The 18,496-nt window shown below is 40.0% G+C and overlaps 1 protein-coding gene across 36 annotated transcripts in view; it reads left to right on the top strand.

Moving 5' to 3' along the window:
- Window positions 1-18,008, top strand: part of Kcnma1 (potassium calcium-activated channel subfamily M alpha 1) — a 718,079-nt gene extending 700,071 nt beyond the window's left edge. For 7 of the 36 annotated variants that reach the window (XM_074079240.1, XM_074079246.1, XM_074079257.1 and 4 more), the window contains 2 exons: window positions 323-547; window positions 9,776-9,934. In XM_074079240.1, coding sequence (XP_073935341.1) covers window positions 323-547; window positions 9,776-9,800 — 250 coding nt within the window. In that variant the 3' untranslated portion in view covers window positions 9,801-9,934. Of the gene's footprint in view, window positions 1-322; window positions 2,979-9,775 lie in introns of those variants that run through there. The other 29 variants (XM_074079239.1, XM_074079269.1, XM_074079252.1 and 26 more) reach the window with 10 other exon arrangements.
- Window positions 18,009-18,496: the final 488 nt, after the last annotated feature.

The following is an 18,496-nucleotide window of genomic DNA, read 5'->3' as shown; positions in this document are numbered from 1 at the left end:
TCTAGAATGAAAGTTACATTGAATAACCCAACTGGTTACTCAGGATTGGAAGTTAATTTGACCTTGTGCAGAAAGATGCACGTAGACCATGGAAAGTACAGTTTAGTTCTGCTGTTACCAGCAATAATTCAGCTGCTTCTGTTGAGTTACAGAGGAGACGATTCATTGAACTTGAAAGAGAATTGGAGGGCATTGGACTAGCTAGAAGTACAACTTTCAAATCCTCTGGTTGACTTGAGCAACCAGTTTCTTTTGATTCAAGGAGATTTGAGTTTTCCACCTGGTCACCTCAGGCTATTACTTCTTTGCTTTTCCTGCTTAGGTATGTCATCACCAACCCCCCCTACGAGTTTGAACTTGTGCCGACGGACCTGATCTTCTGCCTAATGCAATTTGACCACAATGCAGGCCAGTCCCGGGCCAGCCTGTCCCATTCCTCCCACTCATCGCAGTCCTCCAGCAAGAAGAGCTCCTCTGTCCACTCCATCCCATCTACAGCAAACCGGCAGAACCGGCCCAAATCCAGGGAATCCCGGGACAAACAGAAGTACGTGCAGGAAGAGCGGCTTTGATATGTGTATCCACCGCCACCGTGTGTGAAACTGTATCTGCCACTCATTTCCCCAGTTGGTGTTTCCAACAAAGTAACTTTCCCTGTTTTCCCTGTAGTCCTCCCCTCTTTTTTTTACACATATTTGCATATGTATGATAGTGTGCATGTGGTTGTCATTTTTATTTCACCACCATAAAACCCTTGAGCACAACAGCAAATAAGCAGACGGACCAAAAGTTATTTATGATTCTAGGGGAAAAATAACCCAAAGGCATGTTGCAGACATGAATAGCTCACTGCAGGAATGAGTTCACAGATTAGAAAGGAGCACTCATGATCTATGTCAGTTAGGAAAAGCAAGTTTATTTAATGTACAAGAAAAGTGGATTCTGAGTTATAAGGATTATCAGGGTGCTTTGGGTTTTGATTTTTTGTTTGTTTTTCATTCTCTCTCTCTCTCTCTCTCTCTTTTTAAAATACACACACCATAAGTTAGCACACATTTATTTGAAACAAGCAACCAAAAAGCAATGAAAACGTATTGATCGTTTCCACTCTGGGCTGAAGTATCACAAAGCATTTGAAAAGCTTTCACAGTTTGTGGGGATGATTATTAAGTACCTACTTGTTGCAAGAGAGCATCAAAGACTTTTTTTTCAGTGACTCACCAAGGCCTTTTGTCCCAGAGCTAGCTTCCTTTGGGAGTTCATATGAACATTTCTAACCTTAATACAATTTTCCATTTGTGAATGTATCAAATTCTAGTCATTTATTTTAAGTTAAAAGAGGTTTGATTGCATATTAAGTTGTTATTCTGTCTCTTATGCTGCCATATGAATAGCTATTTTTTTCTTTCACTTTTGACATTTGGGATAAAAAGCCATATGTATCATAAATATCAGATGTAAGTCATTAAAAACTGCCTTCCTGGGACTTTTACATCTTTTAAAAGGTGAATTACTTATCTTATGTACAGAATAAATAATGCTCAGGAAAGAGCAAGTATTTTTTCATGTACTCTCAGGGGAACATTTTACTCCCCTTTGTTTGATTAGCAAAGGCCCCAATGCCAGGCAGAAGCAAGGGCTGGGGTGATGGTGGAGTGAGAGGGAGATAAACCCAGCAATAGATATGTTTTTTTGTAGGAGATGACATGCTAAATAAATCAGGATACAGGAGGATCAATCTACAGTTGACTCATAAAGACAAAAACCAGTGACCACCTTAAAAATGGTTGGCATTGCTGCATGATGCTCTGTCCCAAAGCAGAAAGCTGGTAGGGAAAAGTTCTTCATCCTCCATTTCTTTGCCATAGCCAATTCACTTAGGCAGGTGAATGACAGAAATAGAGAACTGCTCCTTGTCATTACATGATAAGGAATAAGAAGGGTACAACAGTGAGCCAAACACATTTTGGTATAGTTATTTTTTCTTTTGTTTTCTTTCTTTTTTTGTAAACAGTAAGTAAGCATGGGAGGGAAGTTAGAAAATACCCCTTTTTTTCAGCATACAGTTGTCAGATATTTTATGCATGCAAAACAGCTTTAGGGATACAATAGTACTTAAAAATTGGCCAATTCTATCATAATCAAATTCTTGTATGGGTGAACTAGCCCTGGGCTAAACCTGGTTTAAACCAGGGTTTAAACCTATTTGAGATGTTTACTTTTTAAAAAGTCATTGAATAGATTAGGAGTGGAAAGGAGGAGGAAAAAAAAGTGTCACAGCTGTACCATCTCTAAAAAGGTGTTTTTATGGTGAATGTTTTGGATTTAGATTTTGGATCCCCTGTTCCCTCCAGCATGATAGTTTTGGAGATTTGCTTGCTGTGTGAATTGACAAGCACTTTTACTGACAAAATGAGGCTCAGTCAGAACCTCCACCTCCCCCAAACCAAAGACAAAGGTAGTGCAGTTTTCTAACCAGTAATGGGGTGGGGAATAACTATATACTTGCATATTAAAAAGCCCTATGAGTGGAAGAATTTTTTTCAAATTATTTTTGTCCCTATATATTTTGATTTATGTATTATGTATAACTATCTGTCTCTTTATATATAACTATATATATAAAACCATATATATATATATATATATAAAACTATATATACGTATCCCCTCATTTTGGATCATGAAGCTCTTTATGCATTCTTTGCAAAGGAGGTTAGAAAGTTATGCCCTCAGAACATTTATAACTATAAGAATGTGCCAGTTAAAGTGCTCAACAGGAAATATGACAGTTTAAAAGCATTGTAAAACTCACATAGCTTACTTCTCTCTCTAAAGTGCAACAAGGATGAATAGAATGGGCCAAGGTATGACAATTAATGGTTCTGCATGACCTAGCCACTGCTGGGGGTTTTCTTCTATAACATTGTCCTTGTGAAAACTTTTGTGACATTAAAAAAAAGGAGTTACAAATTTTATTCTGTTATTGGTTTGTTTATTTTTATTTATATTGTTCTGTTTGTGGTTTTATTTTGTTTTGCTTTTTCCCCCCCTTCCCCTTTCCATCTCTTTTTCCCTTCCTTCTCTTTCTTCCTCCACTTTCTCAATTGCTCAGCGCAATGAGGCTGTGCTGCTGCTATGGCTAGATTCCTTAGAGTTTGTTTTGGTGTTCTTGGGTTTGGGGTTGGGTAATTTGGGTGGAACTTCTCTCCATCTGGCTTGCCTTCAATCTGCACGTGGCCTCCCTGCCCACCTTGGTACCTTGCTCCAAGTCCAAAAGCATTTTCCCATTGAGAAACCCAGCTTCCTCCACTCCCCCCACCTTGCCCCATTACCACCCCCCTAACCTAGCCTCCATTGGTCTGTTCACATCTCTGTGTTTATCTTGGCAAGACCTATCAAAGCAAATGATAATGCTAGCTGATAAACTTTTCTGAAAAGACATTTGCAGCTTTCCATTTGGCAATCCTGCTTCTCAATTAATATTTTGTCCTCCTTTTATTTAAATCAGGAGAGTTATTAATGGCAAAAGCATTGGTCTCCTCTATGTTTGATCAGTATGATGCAAAGTTAAAATTATTCATCTGTATGGATCACTTGAGAGCTCATGCCTAGTGATCTGGGGGCTGATGACTCACTCAACATTACCCAAGTGTCTCCTGCTTTTTGGATATTTGTTAAATCCCCACTAGAGATTGGGCAGATGGAAGTAAATCCAAGGTTGTTTAGCAGCTGTAATGATATTGTGATGGGACTGGAATGGGAACACACTATTACATGAGATGCAATTTGGGGGTTTTCCATGGACTTTGAGCACACAGTCTCCACTGGCAGATAATGGAGAGGTGATCGTAGCTGGGTAGTGACATAGTTGATGATTGCTTCTATTTTACTAGCTGACACTTCTATATTATACTTGCAAGATTGACTACTCTCCTCTACTGTTTTCCATCTCTACTCCAAACTTCCCTTTCTCTTTCAAGAGAACATCAGTTCTCTTAGAAAGAGGGCATGAAGTTTCTGATATTATGTCCCTTCCCTACTCCCTCCTCACCAAAAGCAGAAGAAAATAGGTAGGGGTAGAAAGTAAGAGACTGTTTTGAGAAGAAAGTAACTGCACTTAAAAAGAAGAACAGCTAGGAATTCGGTGATCTGCCCAATTCTAGAAGAGAAGCAGTTTGTAAGCCATTCAGTCCAATTTACTCAGGCATTGAACAGGGTAAACATAAGTGAGTAGGTAGACCAGGAGGTTACAGGGACACCTTCTCACCCTCAACAATCTGATGATCATGGTAGCATCAGTGTCCCTAAGGACTGCTCCTGAGGTCCTTCCCAAAGCTAGTTCAAACCAATCCTATACTTACAAATTTCTGTCACAATTGGGAAAGGTTTCAGATTCCTTTCTGAATATTAAGGGTTATGACCCAGAACCTTATAATAGATGCTCAATAAGTATTTGAAAATAATTGGACCTTAAGCATTTTATAATTCTATTTTATGATTATCCTCATTCTCTTGGCTTATTTTGAATAAAATTACAATGAATACCTCTAGGAGCTCCACGATGCTGTTTACTGGTATCAGTTTCAGGAGCTGGGTGTGGCTCAGTGAGGAGGGAGACTGTACCTGTTAGCAGAACTGTCAAGATCCCAGATGACCAGAAAAACCTTTTGACTGGTTCTTCTTCATCATGGGAAAAGCCTGAAGGTGTCTGTATCCCAAAAGAGACAATTAAATCAACCTGCCAGGTCCCTATAGCAACAGGCTCCTGGAGGAGAAACAGGAGAGTGCAGAAACTTCAGGAGCTATGGAAGTCAAGACAGGGTAAAAATCAATTTCTCCATCAGCTTCTTTCAGCCCATCCCTACTTTGTCATAACATGATAAAGAAGTAGCTGTGGGCACCTGTCACTAAACTGGTTGACCGTAGAGGTTGCACATTCACTGCAACCATCAGAGGTGAGAGGGATCATTCCTTGCCACCAGGGAGAGAAGAGTGAAAAGTCTGCTCTCAGGGTTTTGACTGGACAGAGGGCCACAGAAGAGGGTAGAGAGGGACAGTTTGCTCTGCTCAGCGGATAAGTTAAAAAAAATTCAGAGTCATGATGGTAAACTGCAGAGAAGGAAGATCAGCAGAAACCTCTCTGGTTCTGGTATAAACAATTTTCATCCCTATTGAATAGCCATATTCTGCCCAGGGAGAGGAGAGGAGGCAGGTGTGCATGTGGGTGAGGTTTGGTGGGCAGAGGAAGAATGCTAAACTGCCTATCAGAAATGTGAACTTGGAAAGCACACAGCATTGCCCCCAAAGGTTGGAGTTCCTTGTTAGCCTTCACTGTCCTCTGTATCCAAATGGAATCTTTTTCTTCCAAGCCTTTTGCTCTAAACCTCAGCTTGTACAGTGAGAAGATGGCCAGTCATTCCAAATGCCTTTGCTGTGTCATTGTCTCCTCTTTTCTGCAGTCTTCTCTGGGGAGTAGATATGTGAAAAGGCAAATTCCCTCAGCACTGATAACCTACAGAGCCAGCAAAAGCTCCATGTTCACAGTGCAGCCTGGCTCTTCTCCACTTGTCACACCCCATGTAGTTTCACTCTTCCTCACCAGAGTGCTGTCCTCCAGCAACCCCACGACCTGCAGCCACGTGGCTGGAGGCAGCCCTGACCCTGATTCTGAACCCTTGGTATGAGCACTAGCAATGGAAGGAACAGATGGCTCTTGGAGAAATCTGGTACTAGTGAAACCTGGTACTTCAGAGACGGAGAGGCACTCCAGGAGGGTCACAGTCCTGAGCCCCCACATCATCCCTTCTCCTTCATCTTCCAAGTGAAAACCAACCATCATAACCTCTTGTGTCATCTCTACAGCTGCAATCTACATTCTTCAAACCAGCCCCTAATTTAGACACCCTAGTTCTCTATCCCCCAACTTTTCTGTTGAAAAGCTTCATTTGTAACCATATCCACAAGGTACTACCCATCCTTATATCATCCTTCAGTACTAACAGTACTCAAATCAATTCTAATCTTACACTAAAAGCTAACACCTCACCAATCACCATGGACCAAACATTCTTCTCAGTACATTGCATATATTACCACCTTCAATCCTCATGATCATCCTAAATATAGGTGCTGTCAGAATCCATGTGGTAGTTGTGGAATCTGAGACACACTACAGTCATGTAGTTAGCCACTGTGACATAATGACTGTAACATTTTTAGTAATATTAATAATCTTAACTCACATTTGCTTACCATGTGGTTGGATCTGTGGTAAGTGCTTTGTGGGCAAAAGCTCCATTGATCTAAAAGACAATATTAGGAAAGTCACATCCCCAGCCCTATTCTACAGAAAATAAATGACATTAAGATAAATGATGTAATAACTTGCTCAGAGCCATGCAGTTATTATGTGAGAGAGCCATGTCCATTTGACTTTAATCTATTACCTGGCACCATTTCCTTGGCCAGCTCCTCATGGGGTGTCCGCTTGTGACATAGCTGGTCTTGAGAGGTCACATATGCCCTATGGTAGTGTCAGTTTCTTTTCCAGCAGTTATTTCCTCAATTTTATTTTGTTCCACTAGCCCAATTGCCACAGACTAAGACATTTCATTCCCTCCCTTTCTCCACTAGCTGTGTTGTGACAGAAACTCCTGGCAGGTTCCATGCTGTATTGGGAGCGATGGCTTCATGCATTGCTTCCTCAAGAAGCTTATGAGGAAGTGGGGCTATTTTACTCTCATTGTAAGGAGACCCTCACAGCAAGATCAATTGTCCTCATCTTAGGGATGAAAATGAAGTACCTAGAAATCTTTCTGGCCTGGGAAACAAGGTAGAAAGTGGAGAAAAATTCAGAGGGTTGGATTTATCCTCAACCATATAAGCACTTATCTGAGTCCTCTTCCTTGTGGCCAATTTTCTAGCCACATACTGGCACAGGTTCTTCTTTGAAAGGCAAGATTTAATAAGCCAAATTGTCAATGTCATACCTGAAGCACTCTTCATGGAAACCCAGCAGCTGGAGACCATTAAAACGTGTTTCTCTGAAGCTTTTTGGGGGAGCTTCATAAAATGCCTTTGCCATCAGATATTTTAGTAAAATGTCCAGAGCATTCATATATTTCCATTTCCTCAGCATCTTACCTAACCAAGTCTCCAACAACCCATATACACATTGGTATCTTAGGAGCCACCAGAATTGAACAACTGTTTCTCAGCTATCAGGAGAACCTCAGCTCCTGAATGGAAGGGGCTTTCATACAACCCCTTTCTTGTACTGAACCTACCTGGCCCAAAACACAGGGATTACTCTGCTTAGATTTTATTTTATTTTTAGGCAAGAAATTTAAAGCAAAAGAGAGAAGCTTAAATGGGGAAATACTCTCTTTCTTACAGACAGAGGAAGGAAATTGATATTCTCTCTGTGGTGAAAGGTCAAAATGCCAGCTTTGAATTGAACTGTAAAGACTAAATTCTGAACAATTATTCTCTGCAGCAGTTGTAAAAATTTCAGCAAATTGCAGCTGTTAGGTCTTTCACCCAAAAGGCTTCCTCACTTCCATCAGCAGAGTTACTCTTCCAACCTGGCATGTCCAACCTAGCACTAAATCCCTTTGCAAAATCATTCCACATAACAGCACGGCCAAAGCTAAGGGCAGCTCAGGCAAACAGAGCACAAACATCAGGCTTGACTTGGAACATCATCTTTACACATAAACCGTTTGAAAAAGTCATAGTTTGAAATTGTTTTGGAGGCCTGGCAATGCTTTTAAAACATGATAACATCACACTTTATTCTTCTCTGAAAGGTTAGTTTAATCGTAGATCACAAAAAATTGGTTTCCACAAATGCATAATGGTTCATCTATGTCACACTTGAACTAAATGGTTTTTTAAATGGAGCTGAAATTATTTTGATGTGTACACAGTCCCGGATTTCTATACAACCTTTTTTAACCAGCCCATCAGGAGTCTTGCCTCTAAAGCCTCATTAATAATTCAGATGTGCTGATGACTTTAAAAGATCTATGGAATTGAAGCTTAGGGAAAAAAAAAAACCTCTGCTTGACAAAAAGATAAATGAACGTAGAAAGAAGCTGTAGGAGTCTGGCAAGCTGTAGATCGTCTCAGAACAGATTGTAACTTTATCATTCTGTCAGGGGGAATAATTTAAAGCACTTAATCAGTTAGCTTCACTGTGAGGATGTAGCATTATGAATTCCTATCGTCCAATCTGTTCAAATCAAAGTGAACTTAATTATAATAGGTGAGAGAGCCAGAGTAGGAGGGGAGTGGGGAGAATGAGGCAAGGGGTAGCAAGTGTCCTGAGGGCTAAACTGAGCTATTGACAAAGAGCAGTGAGGCTTTTTCCCAGGCACACTCTAGCTCCAGTGACCAACCCTTAACAGCAACATGGAGGACGGATGCAAGTACCAGAAACAGCAATATGTACCAAGAAGAAACAAGCAGGGTGGTCAGAAGCTGATCATAAATGCTTAATTTATAAACCATTAACTAAACACACACACACACACACACACACACACACACTCACACACATGCACACAAGCATGCATCAGCCAGGTGAGCCATCTTAACTAACATATTACTCTAGGATTGCCAACAAGGCAGTTGTGAATTGCTCTTGTAGGCAGAAAAGGAACCTGGAGAGACCATTGTTTCTATAGCTGGAATTGTGCTTGAAAGCTTTTCTCCTTTTTATTTTTGTCCCCTAAGCCACTAAAATGAAATGGGTGATTCCCAAGTTAGATTGTCCTATATTCTCAGTCCTTTCAGATCTATACCCATGACCAATTTCCCAGAAAATTTCAATTCTAGAAAGAGATGATGATGAGGATAGATTTTGTAAAATAGCACTGCACTTCTGAGAGGATGCAGTTCATTTTCACTTACCCCCATTCTCACCTGCTCCCCTCCTCCACCCCCAGCTCTGAAGTGCCTGATTCTGTAGTCTTTCTCAGCCATTTCTGTATGTAGGGTGGAAACTAAATGCCAAGACTCCATCAAGCTCCCTGTAGACAGCTTGGGTTATTATAGTGAGCTAAGATATTGCCACTTGGAACTCTTCATGACTTTATACCAATACGAATTCTTCTTAAAATAAAAGCCATCTCAAAGTTCTCTTTTAAAACATTGGTTGCTATTCTGATTTTTACTCTCAGTTGGCCAGAAAATTCTCTGGGTTTTATTTAAGACCCCCAGTGCTGGCTGCAAAAGAAGTAGAAGTGTATGAATAGACATAAGCCTTTAAGTTGGCTTGATATAAGCAAAGCTGGTAAAGGCTGGGAAGAGGAGATGTACAGAAGATTCTAGATTGCTTGCTCTGCAACAGGGATGGTGTCCCTCCATTCCAACTGATGGATGCCCAAATCTTTCCTCAGATGAGGCAATATCTGATATATGTAGTTCTTCCTCCCACCAACACTTTTCAGGCCAGGAAAGTCCCTCCAGAGAACATTGCCAGAGTTCATCTTCCAATCAATCCTTCCTTACTTTCTGCGGTCTACCCCTAGTGCCTCCAAATCCCAGTGGCACACATTTTGTTCCTCACTTGCTACATGAAGTAGAGGTATGTGTTTCAGGTTCTGGGGGTCCTCCCTACACTGCACTGTTTCTCTTAGCAATTACTCACTGTCAGCTTCTATCGATTATCTTTTTTGCATTTTTCGATGAACTTTTCCAAAAGCTTTACCCTAGGACTAATTGAGCTTCTCATTTCTCCTTCTTGTTCTCTATCCATTTTGCCCTTTAGCAGAAAAGAAATGGTTTACAGATGAACCGGATAATGCCTGTCCCAGAAACATTCACATCAAGCCGATGAGTACCCACATGGCTAACCAGATCAACCAGTATAAATCCACAAGCAGCTTGATTTCTCCAATCCGAGAAGTTGAAGATGAATGTTGACTCCCAGGAGACCAGAACTATTTTTTTAAAGTCTGACAAACTTCATAAATGGTGATGTGACTTTTCTTCCTCTTACATGCTGAATCAGTGGTGGGGACATTAGGATAAGCAAGAATTACAAGAAAATAAAATAGACAGATCTTTCTCTTTGTCTGCCTTGAAAATTGCTTCCATGAATTTTGGAAAAGAAAATGATTTCATTTATAAATGAACATACTAAAATAGTCATGTATAGCCTCTAGCATTTTAAATTATTTTTATTTATTAGAAAGAAATATATTTTTCTTTTTTTCATTGTCAAATATCTTCCCTATATCTAAACAAGGCAAAATCAACATGAATAAGTGGCCAGACTCCTTAATGCATATTTCTCCTCTTTCTCATTTCTCTCTCCTTTTTTTTTCTTTTTTTTGAGGAGAATGATGGTCACCACCACAATTGTAATTAAGGGAAATGGAATAGTAAAACAATTTTAAAGTGGTTAACAATGTATACATATATTTTAGTAAATCCAAAAAAAGAAGACAAAGGAGGCAGGTGAGTACCTGCTCCTCCTTGGATGGGTGTCTATTTTGGTCTGCGTTGATACCAGCTCTTAATAAATGGAAACTTATTTATTTTCACAGTTGAAAGTCAGATTTTTGTAATTTAATTTTCATTCTATATTGCACATTCCTTTGTTCATATATTTAAATGGAAGACTTGCTTGCAGCTTTTCTACAACTGCCAGATCAGTTTTACCCAGCCAACTAATGATACCAGGAAGGTTGTAGGCACACCTGGGATGTGGAAGTTGAGGACCAGATACACACAAGACATGGCTCTGTTTGTTGTTATAATGGTGGTGACTCCTAAATGCTGTTACGACTCTCATTTCATATTTCCAAACCACCTAACCAAGTAATCTCAACTTTGAGAAAATATGATGAACTCTCCTCTCACCCCTTTCCCTAAGTCTCAGAACTTTTAGCCTGAAAGTTTATGAACACCAATGAACAGTTTTACTTAGGATCTGAGTTGCACTCATTTCACTGAGTTTTTGTTTAAAAGTCGGGGAATGTCCAAGATCAAGGAGATGACTTTTGCCCAGATTTTAATTTGCTGGCTTTCCTTGATCCAGTTGCTGGGACAAAACACACAAACTTGCTGAAAAAAATTTAAAAATAATAATAACAAAAAGAAAAGCAACAAATGCACTTAATATAGACTGTTAGAAAAGGCCTTTGAAAATTACCAGCAATGAAATAAAATGTATCAGACACTTCCAAGTGTGGCCAATAGATTTTTCTAGCCATCAGATACAATTGAGATGTCTTAGTGCTCTGCTGTTGCTTGCATGCTCAGTGTACAGTCACCCCAACAACTGTTTTGTTCCAACAACTTAACAAGTCTTTCAACTACAAAATTGTCAATCTTAAACTCTGATCATCAGGGTCTCTGGAGAAGCATGGATGTGATAGTGATTTTTTATTTTCTTAAAAATGTAAACTGTGGACACTTACCCAAACCAAACAAAATATTCCCCAAAATTTCATGCTATCTATTCCATTAACTCCTCAGGCCATAACCCTGTGATACCTAGTAACAATAGTGCAAATCAGATCAGAGCAAAGCAATGAGATCACCATGAAAACATGTGTCCACGAAGTGCTCCAATTACCAATGTAGACCAAACGAGCTTCCACCTCTGTCCACTCCCTGCAGAGCCAATGTAGTTGTGCTTCCACCTCGTAGGCATTGTCCTGCAGTGACTTGTCGGACTGTGGTTATTCTGTTGTCACATTTTGTAGAATTAGTTCTATAAAAGTATTGTGAAATACAATGTACATCCAATTGGATTGTTAAAAAAATACTTATAATCAATCACTAGTCTACTCAGCAGACTGAAATGACGTCAACAGTCTCTATTCAGGCTTATAAACATTTCTTGGTTTCCAACAGAAGTCAAATGTGCTTGTGGGGAGAAGCCCCTATTAGAATATTGACAGTTTTTCTAAAAGTTAGGCCTTTTTATTTACATAGTGATTTTGCATTGGGGTCACCTAATTATATTCACATCAATCCACACTCTCTATCCTTCATGAACCACAGTGGGCTCTTCTTCACTCTTGTTCCCGTTAACCACCTCTGAATTTGTTGTAACTCTTTGGTCTCTTACGGCAGGCAATGGTGACCACATAAAGAATCTTCCATTATAATAATGCAGGGCACATTTCCTCATGCAACCCTCTTCCCCCTATCCTTCCATACAAGGCAGAGTGCAAACAGCATGTAAATTTCAAACTCCATCCCCATTCCAAGTGCATTTGTGGCTACAGATCTTAATCTAAACTTAAAAAAAGCATAATGGCTAAGATAGTTTTCTATAGCCAAGGGCTCCTCAGTTCACCAATCATCTTACAAAAACCAACATGGTAGAAATTTTCTTCTAAGGAAGAGCAGTAAGCTCATGCTGTTTTGCCTTTGTAATAATGCCTTGTTCAGAGCCAGAAAACAAAATCAGGCATTATTTAGGAGGAACACAAAATACTAGGTGGTGATCCCTTTGGCCTGATAAGTTGAAAGAGAAATGCAAACAGAAACAAGATTTGTGGACCACTGGAAGTTTCAAGGGGGTGCCAGAGCTTTCTTATTTGTTTTATTTATTGAATCTTGAGTCCTCACCCATCTGTTGTGAAAGATTATCTTTCAACCTGTATCCACCTTAGACAAGTGGTGGTCATTTTTGGCATATTGAAGATTATAAAGTTCTGATTTCTGATTCTAGTTTTAGAGTTTCAGAAAAGTCAGTTTCCCAAACTAATGGTTCTTGGGTGTTTTGGGATTCAGACTCACCAACAGGTTGTTTACAAAGAAGAAAGTACTAGGGGCTGGAGTGTGGCTCGAATGATAGAACAACTGCCTAGCAAGCATGAGGTCCTGAGTTCAAACCCCAGTACTAACAAAGGAATTTTTTTGAAAAGTGTCGAAGTTGAAAGTACCTACTTATAAAAGTGTATCAGCACATTCACCAACTTTCTCATTGAGAAAACTTACTTCTGTCCAAGCAATTTTATATTTTAGTATATCACTTCAAACCAGTATAAAACACACATGTAAGACATTTTATATTTAGAAAGTGATTGTGACTAAAGCATGTTGGAAATACTCAGAAGCTCCTTCCTTCTAGGAGTTGTGGCATCTTTGATATCCTTAGTTAAAGAAAAAGATTTAAGACGTTAAATAAACAAGAAATCAGAACTGTTTGGTTTAGGTTGGAAGAAGAGGATGATAAAACATATAAAATTAGGGCTATTTTCATACAGAAAGCAGAAAGTGCCTGACTATGCCCTAATACAAGGGCTTGAGAACATTTGCAAACAACTAGTTAAGAACTTTGAAGATGTTCTTTAAATTCACCAAGTCTCATTGACCTTAAAATGAGATGGCTCTAAGGTTCCTTTCATGATCTAAATTTGGGGTGTGAATATGGGCGTGGCTGCCTCTCCTTGGCCAAGCCCTAGGAAACAATTATGTCCAAGATTGTGACAGGAGTCCACCCGGTTGCATCACCCACACATTGACTTCAACGTAGTGTACATTTGCTGCTCTGGACATAGAGTAGCCAGGGTCATTCCTTTGCTTTTCACATTGGAAGCGCCTTAGATTCAAGATGCAAATTCCTAAATTCAAATGTATGCAAATCACATGGATCAGATATTTCTGCATTTTTCTAGGTTTGCCTTCTCAATCTCATCCCTGTCTTCCCTTTCTCTTGGTTCAACACTCATGTCAGCCCACATCTCTAATTCCTAGTATGTAGCAAGGATCTAGATACTTCAAAATTTCTGACATTATCCCCATTGACCTGGGGATCAGTAATCAGTCTAACTCTTCTCACTTTATTTCCTGTTTACTTGATTTTTTACTCTCATTAATGCACTATCTCTGCTAGTTACATTCATTCAATTTTGATTGATTATTTTTATCAGCACAAAGAACCTTGTAAGAATGAAGGAAGCTCAAAATGAAGAAAGAAAGGGATAAAGGAATAGAGAAAAAAATGTAAATAAAATTAACCATAAGCCACTTGGACTCTCAGTAGTCCAACCTTGGACATTGAGTTTCACTGCAGAACCAGTCCATTTTTTTTTCTGTTCCTTTTTGCTGCTTTTGGAATGGTGGTAAAATTGCCAAGCTCTGTGGCCTTGGAAGGACCCACCCTCTTAAAAAGCCAAAGGAACTAAAAATTCACTTTCAACTTTCCTGGTAAATTACCTTTCTGTCTCTCTTCTATTTACCCCATGCTCCCAAAGGGCACTTTTCTTCTATCTAGCAGAGATAACTTAACATTTAAATCCCATGATCATTTGAGGAAGTCATGAGGCTCTTTGAATTTATTTATGAGAGAGAAGTAGTTAGAAACGATTTCCTGCCAATTTGTACTAGTGTGGCCAGATTGATTGTTTAAGTGAGGTCTTTCCTGATTGGTTATTGCTCCAATAATAACTGTTAATAATTTCCATATTGCCATAAAAATAAGACAATACAGAACATATTTTTAATTTTATTTCTTAAGAGATTACAGAGTCTAATTGGTCATTGCTTTGGTAAGATTACTTAACACATATTCAGGAGCTTCTGTGCTCAAAGGCAGCAGCCCTCTTAGCCCATGGAATTATCAAGTTCCTTTAGTATAGCCCTACATCACTAGCTGGGAGAAAAAATTCTGAATTAGACTACCCGTACCAGAATTTGTCCTTTTACTGTGTTTTTTGTTTTTGTTTTAGTATACAATGAGCCTGAGACTCTTTATCTAAAAGAGAAACTCATGACATACATCATGGAACTGAGAAGAAAGAACAAAAAGAAAGATATGAGCAGCATTTAAAAATACCATGAGCCAGAGGCACATGTGTTCTGCCAAGACCTAGTGCTTGGGGTTAGAAGGAGGAAGATGTTATATTGAACCATAGCTTGGGAAGAATGTAGAGGAATACAACACTTGTGTGCTTTGGAGGCATTTCCATAGGAAATAAGTAGGTAGGCTGGAGAGATGTGAACTTTGAGGGTTTTCTAAGGAGAGGCATCTTAATGGTCTATGGATACATTGATAGGAATGTGATTTCTATAGAAAGACCATTTTGTCTTTGGTGATAATTTTATGTAGAGAAGCTGAAGAAAACTAAGTTGAGACTTCATAGAAGAGGCTAGAAAATCAGATAGTCTGAAGGCCAAGTTAAGAAGTTAAGAGCTGATTTTGAAAGTCATAGGGAGCCACTCAAAGTTTTAAACAAAGAGTGATAGGCAACAATGCCAATGCATTTTTTAGGATGAAAGTTAGAGGTATCAGTTCTTCCTGGAAGTCATGAAAGTTAGACTTTGTAGCTGAACATTTTCTCAGCATCATGAAGTCTAGAGGTGTGCACTTCATGTTAAAAATTCACCATGTGCAGCACCTGCCTTCTTCACATGGTTTGTTCCCTGCCAGACATAGGACATCCCTCTATGACTTAATTACTAGGATGTCAGGCACAGTTTCACCAAGTAGATTACAGGGAAGGAATAGATTTTTCTGACTTTTATTAAAGAACCCACCAATTATACCATTTTCTGACCATTAATATAATAAAACCACCAGGCAGTCTGTCAGCAAATTATAGAGTATAATCAATGTCCAGAACTGCCAAATATGAATTACCATTGTTAAAACTCCTGCCAAGCTACTGGGTAGCAGGGCTTTATAACCAGTTAGCACTTAGTAAATATCTGTAAGGGAAATGGAATGGGGCAAAGGAATGAACATGATATAGTTTGGTATCAGTAAGTTTAAAATTCAACTGTAAAGAGCAACACACCCACAGAGTCATTAGGAAACCAGTAAGTACTCATGACATAGTATCACCTTCCAATGTGGCAGGGTTTAAAACAAGGGAGCAATGCTATGGTTTGAAGTGGTTCTGCAAGACAGCCTTGCTACAGAAAAGGGGATTTACTAGTTAGGTAAATAGAAGGGACAGCATCTTAGGTCTGATGGTAGGATCATCTGGTATGTGGCAGGGCAGGCGATATGAATCAGTAATGACCAATGGTTATTTATTGAGTAACCATTGTGCGCTCATCCCTGGTTAACACTTTTAAAGGAAGATAGCTCACCTACCTAATGGGGAACACAAGATACACATTATTTAGAAAGAGCATATTGCACAAAACAGGTGCTCAATCGATTATTCTTGAACACATGGGAACAGTGCATAGCAAAAAAAGCATTATGGATCATAATAGTTACAGAAACTTGACTGGGGTTGTAGGTCTGGGTCTTGGTGCAATGGTTGTGGGTCTGGAAAAGGTTCTTTGGGAAGGGAATGCTTACCCAGACCTCAAGGGCAGGACCATGCAGGGGAATAGGGAAAAGACAGGGACAGGAGGCAGCGAATTCTGATGCAGCTGAGAAATGTGCTGTGTCCATTCTGAGTGGCAGAAGCAGAGAACTATCCAAAAGGGAAGGTGGCCCAGGCTGAAGAGTGACAGTGGAGTTGGGAGAGGTTAGGCCAGGCCCTGAGATGTGGAAGCCAGACTCACATAGGTGCTCCTAGTGTGAAAGACCTGGATGAATTCTCCAAAGGACAAAGTCTAGACTTAGAAGATCATTTAGCAGATCTGTAACTTGGGGCTACGACTATGTTTTTAGGGGCTAAAAGGATAAAACTAAATAGATACTCTTGGGATAGGAAATTTAAGGTACTCTAATACCTAGGAAAATAGGAAACAAGAGAAAGGAGTTCTAAGAAAAGGAGTATGGGTCATGTATGAAGTTGGAGATGGTGACTCAGAAGGAAAAGCACTCACTTATAAGGGCAGGGATTTGATTCTTTCTCTTTATCTCCTGAGCTTGCCAGGAGGCCTGGCCTGGATGGACAATCATTAGAGGTCATTAGCACACTTTCTGGGGGATCCCAATGAGCGGCATCTTGAGTGGCCTCTCCTTTCATCTGCTCACATCACTGCATTGTTCCTTATCCCTCACTCTACAGCACACACTGAAGGTTTTGGTTTTAAGATTCTCAAAACAAATGCCACAATCACCTTGCTTTAACGGCTTCTCTGAACCAGCAGTGTGAGGAGAGCTGCTTTGGCCAGATGAAAAATGACCTTATTTCTAAGTATAATTTTAAATTAAATAAAGCTTCATCCTGGTCTCTTTATCCTCTTGAGGACTTCTGTGTTTCTTCTTCTCCTCCACCTTGCTGTTCAGCAGAACAGGCATGAATGTGACACCAAGACTCTCCAGGGCCTGCCTTAGGAAGCACTTGTAGACCCCACTGTTTAGAGTCTTTGATGGAAAATGTACACACACATCACATCTGCCTGCCAGAGTAACCCAGAGCTTCCCTCCTTGGGATTCAGGATCAATGTGAGAAGGAAATCAGCAGGGAAGGGAGCTCCGCCAACAAGGTGAGCCAAATCCCACTTCTTCACTAAACCAGAGCCCTGCTTGCCCTAGAGTGGCTTCTTCCCCTTCCCTTCCTTCCGCTGAAAACACATTTGACCAGAACTGCAACATTTCAAACATAAACCAAGATCTACCTGGAAATCCTAATTAAAAACGCTCTATTCCCAGGTGGTACAGTCACATCCTGCCTAAAACTTTTGGCCCTTAGCCCACCACCCAGATGCTGAAAAAGAAACTTCCCTTCTTAACACCAACACCTGCACTTGGGATTGCTTCAGGGGACAAAGGAAAAAAACAACAAAATACACTTATGCAGAAAGTCAGTCTACATGTTCATTAAGGAAAAAGAGCGTGGTTTGTTCACCTTTCACTTTGATTGTTAGTACGGCGATCGTGGTTATGATGGATTATATGATTGGACAGGAACTGGAGAAGAGAATAAATGCTGGTGCTTTGAAATGACCTATCCAACTCTGTCATCTATAACAACCAGTGATAACTCTCTTGTCTTGTAAAAAGGGTTTGTACATAACTTGTACATGGTTTCATTTTGTATTTTTCGCAGATTAAAAATTTATGTATTTGTGTTCTAAAACAAGGAGTGTTTCTTGTGTCTTTATAGCAATCACCTGGCTGTGGGGGGCAATGGTGGGAGCAAAGTCCTTAGATGCCTTTTGGTCTCTCGCTCTCTGTTTCTCTCTCTCTCCCTCTCTCTGATCAGGGCAAAGTTGTAGACTGGTAGCACCCATGAACTTGCCTTTTTCAGCTGCAAGTGCAAACAGACCCTGTATCTCCTCAAAGTCTGGGTGCTGCCCAAGACTGCAATAAGCAGCAGGGAAGGAAGTGATGCCTGAGAGCCCCACAGGGCCACGCTGTGTCAGGATCACATGCTACAACAGAAGGCTCCAAAGAAATGGGAGGCACTCGACAAACCTCTGAGAAGCAAAAATGGCCTAATTTCAGCTACCTGCCTCAAACTTGTTACTCTTTCTTGCCATATGCACGGAGAAGCAATGTGTGTTTCCCCTGACTTTAGCTTATCAAAATCCAGGGTAGCCAACTAAAGGTGTGAGCCATTTTATTCCAATAGGTCCAGGGACGTAACATCATCTCTAAGCAAAAAATACCTCTTTA

This window comes from Castor canadensis, chromosome 7 (assembly GCF_047511655.1).
Source record: "Castor canadensis chromosome 7, mCasCan1.hap1v2, whole genome shotgun sequence".
NCBI classification, from domain to species: domain Eukaryota; kingdom Metazoa; phylum Chordata; class Mammalia; order Rodentia; family Castoridae; genus Castor; species Castor canadensis.
The sequence above is the reverse complement of the archived record's forward strand: the minus strand, read 5'-3'. Positions and strand labels throughout refer to the sequence as shown.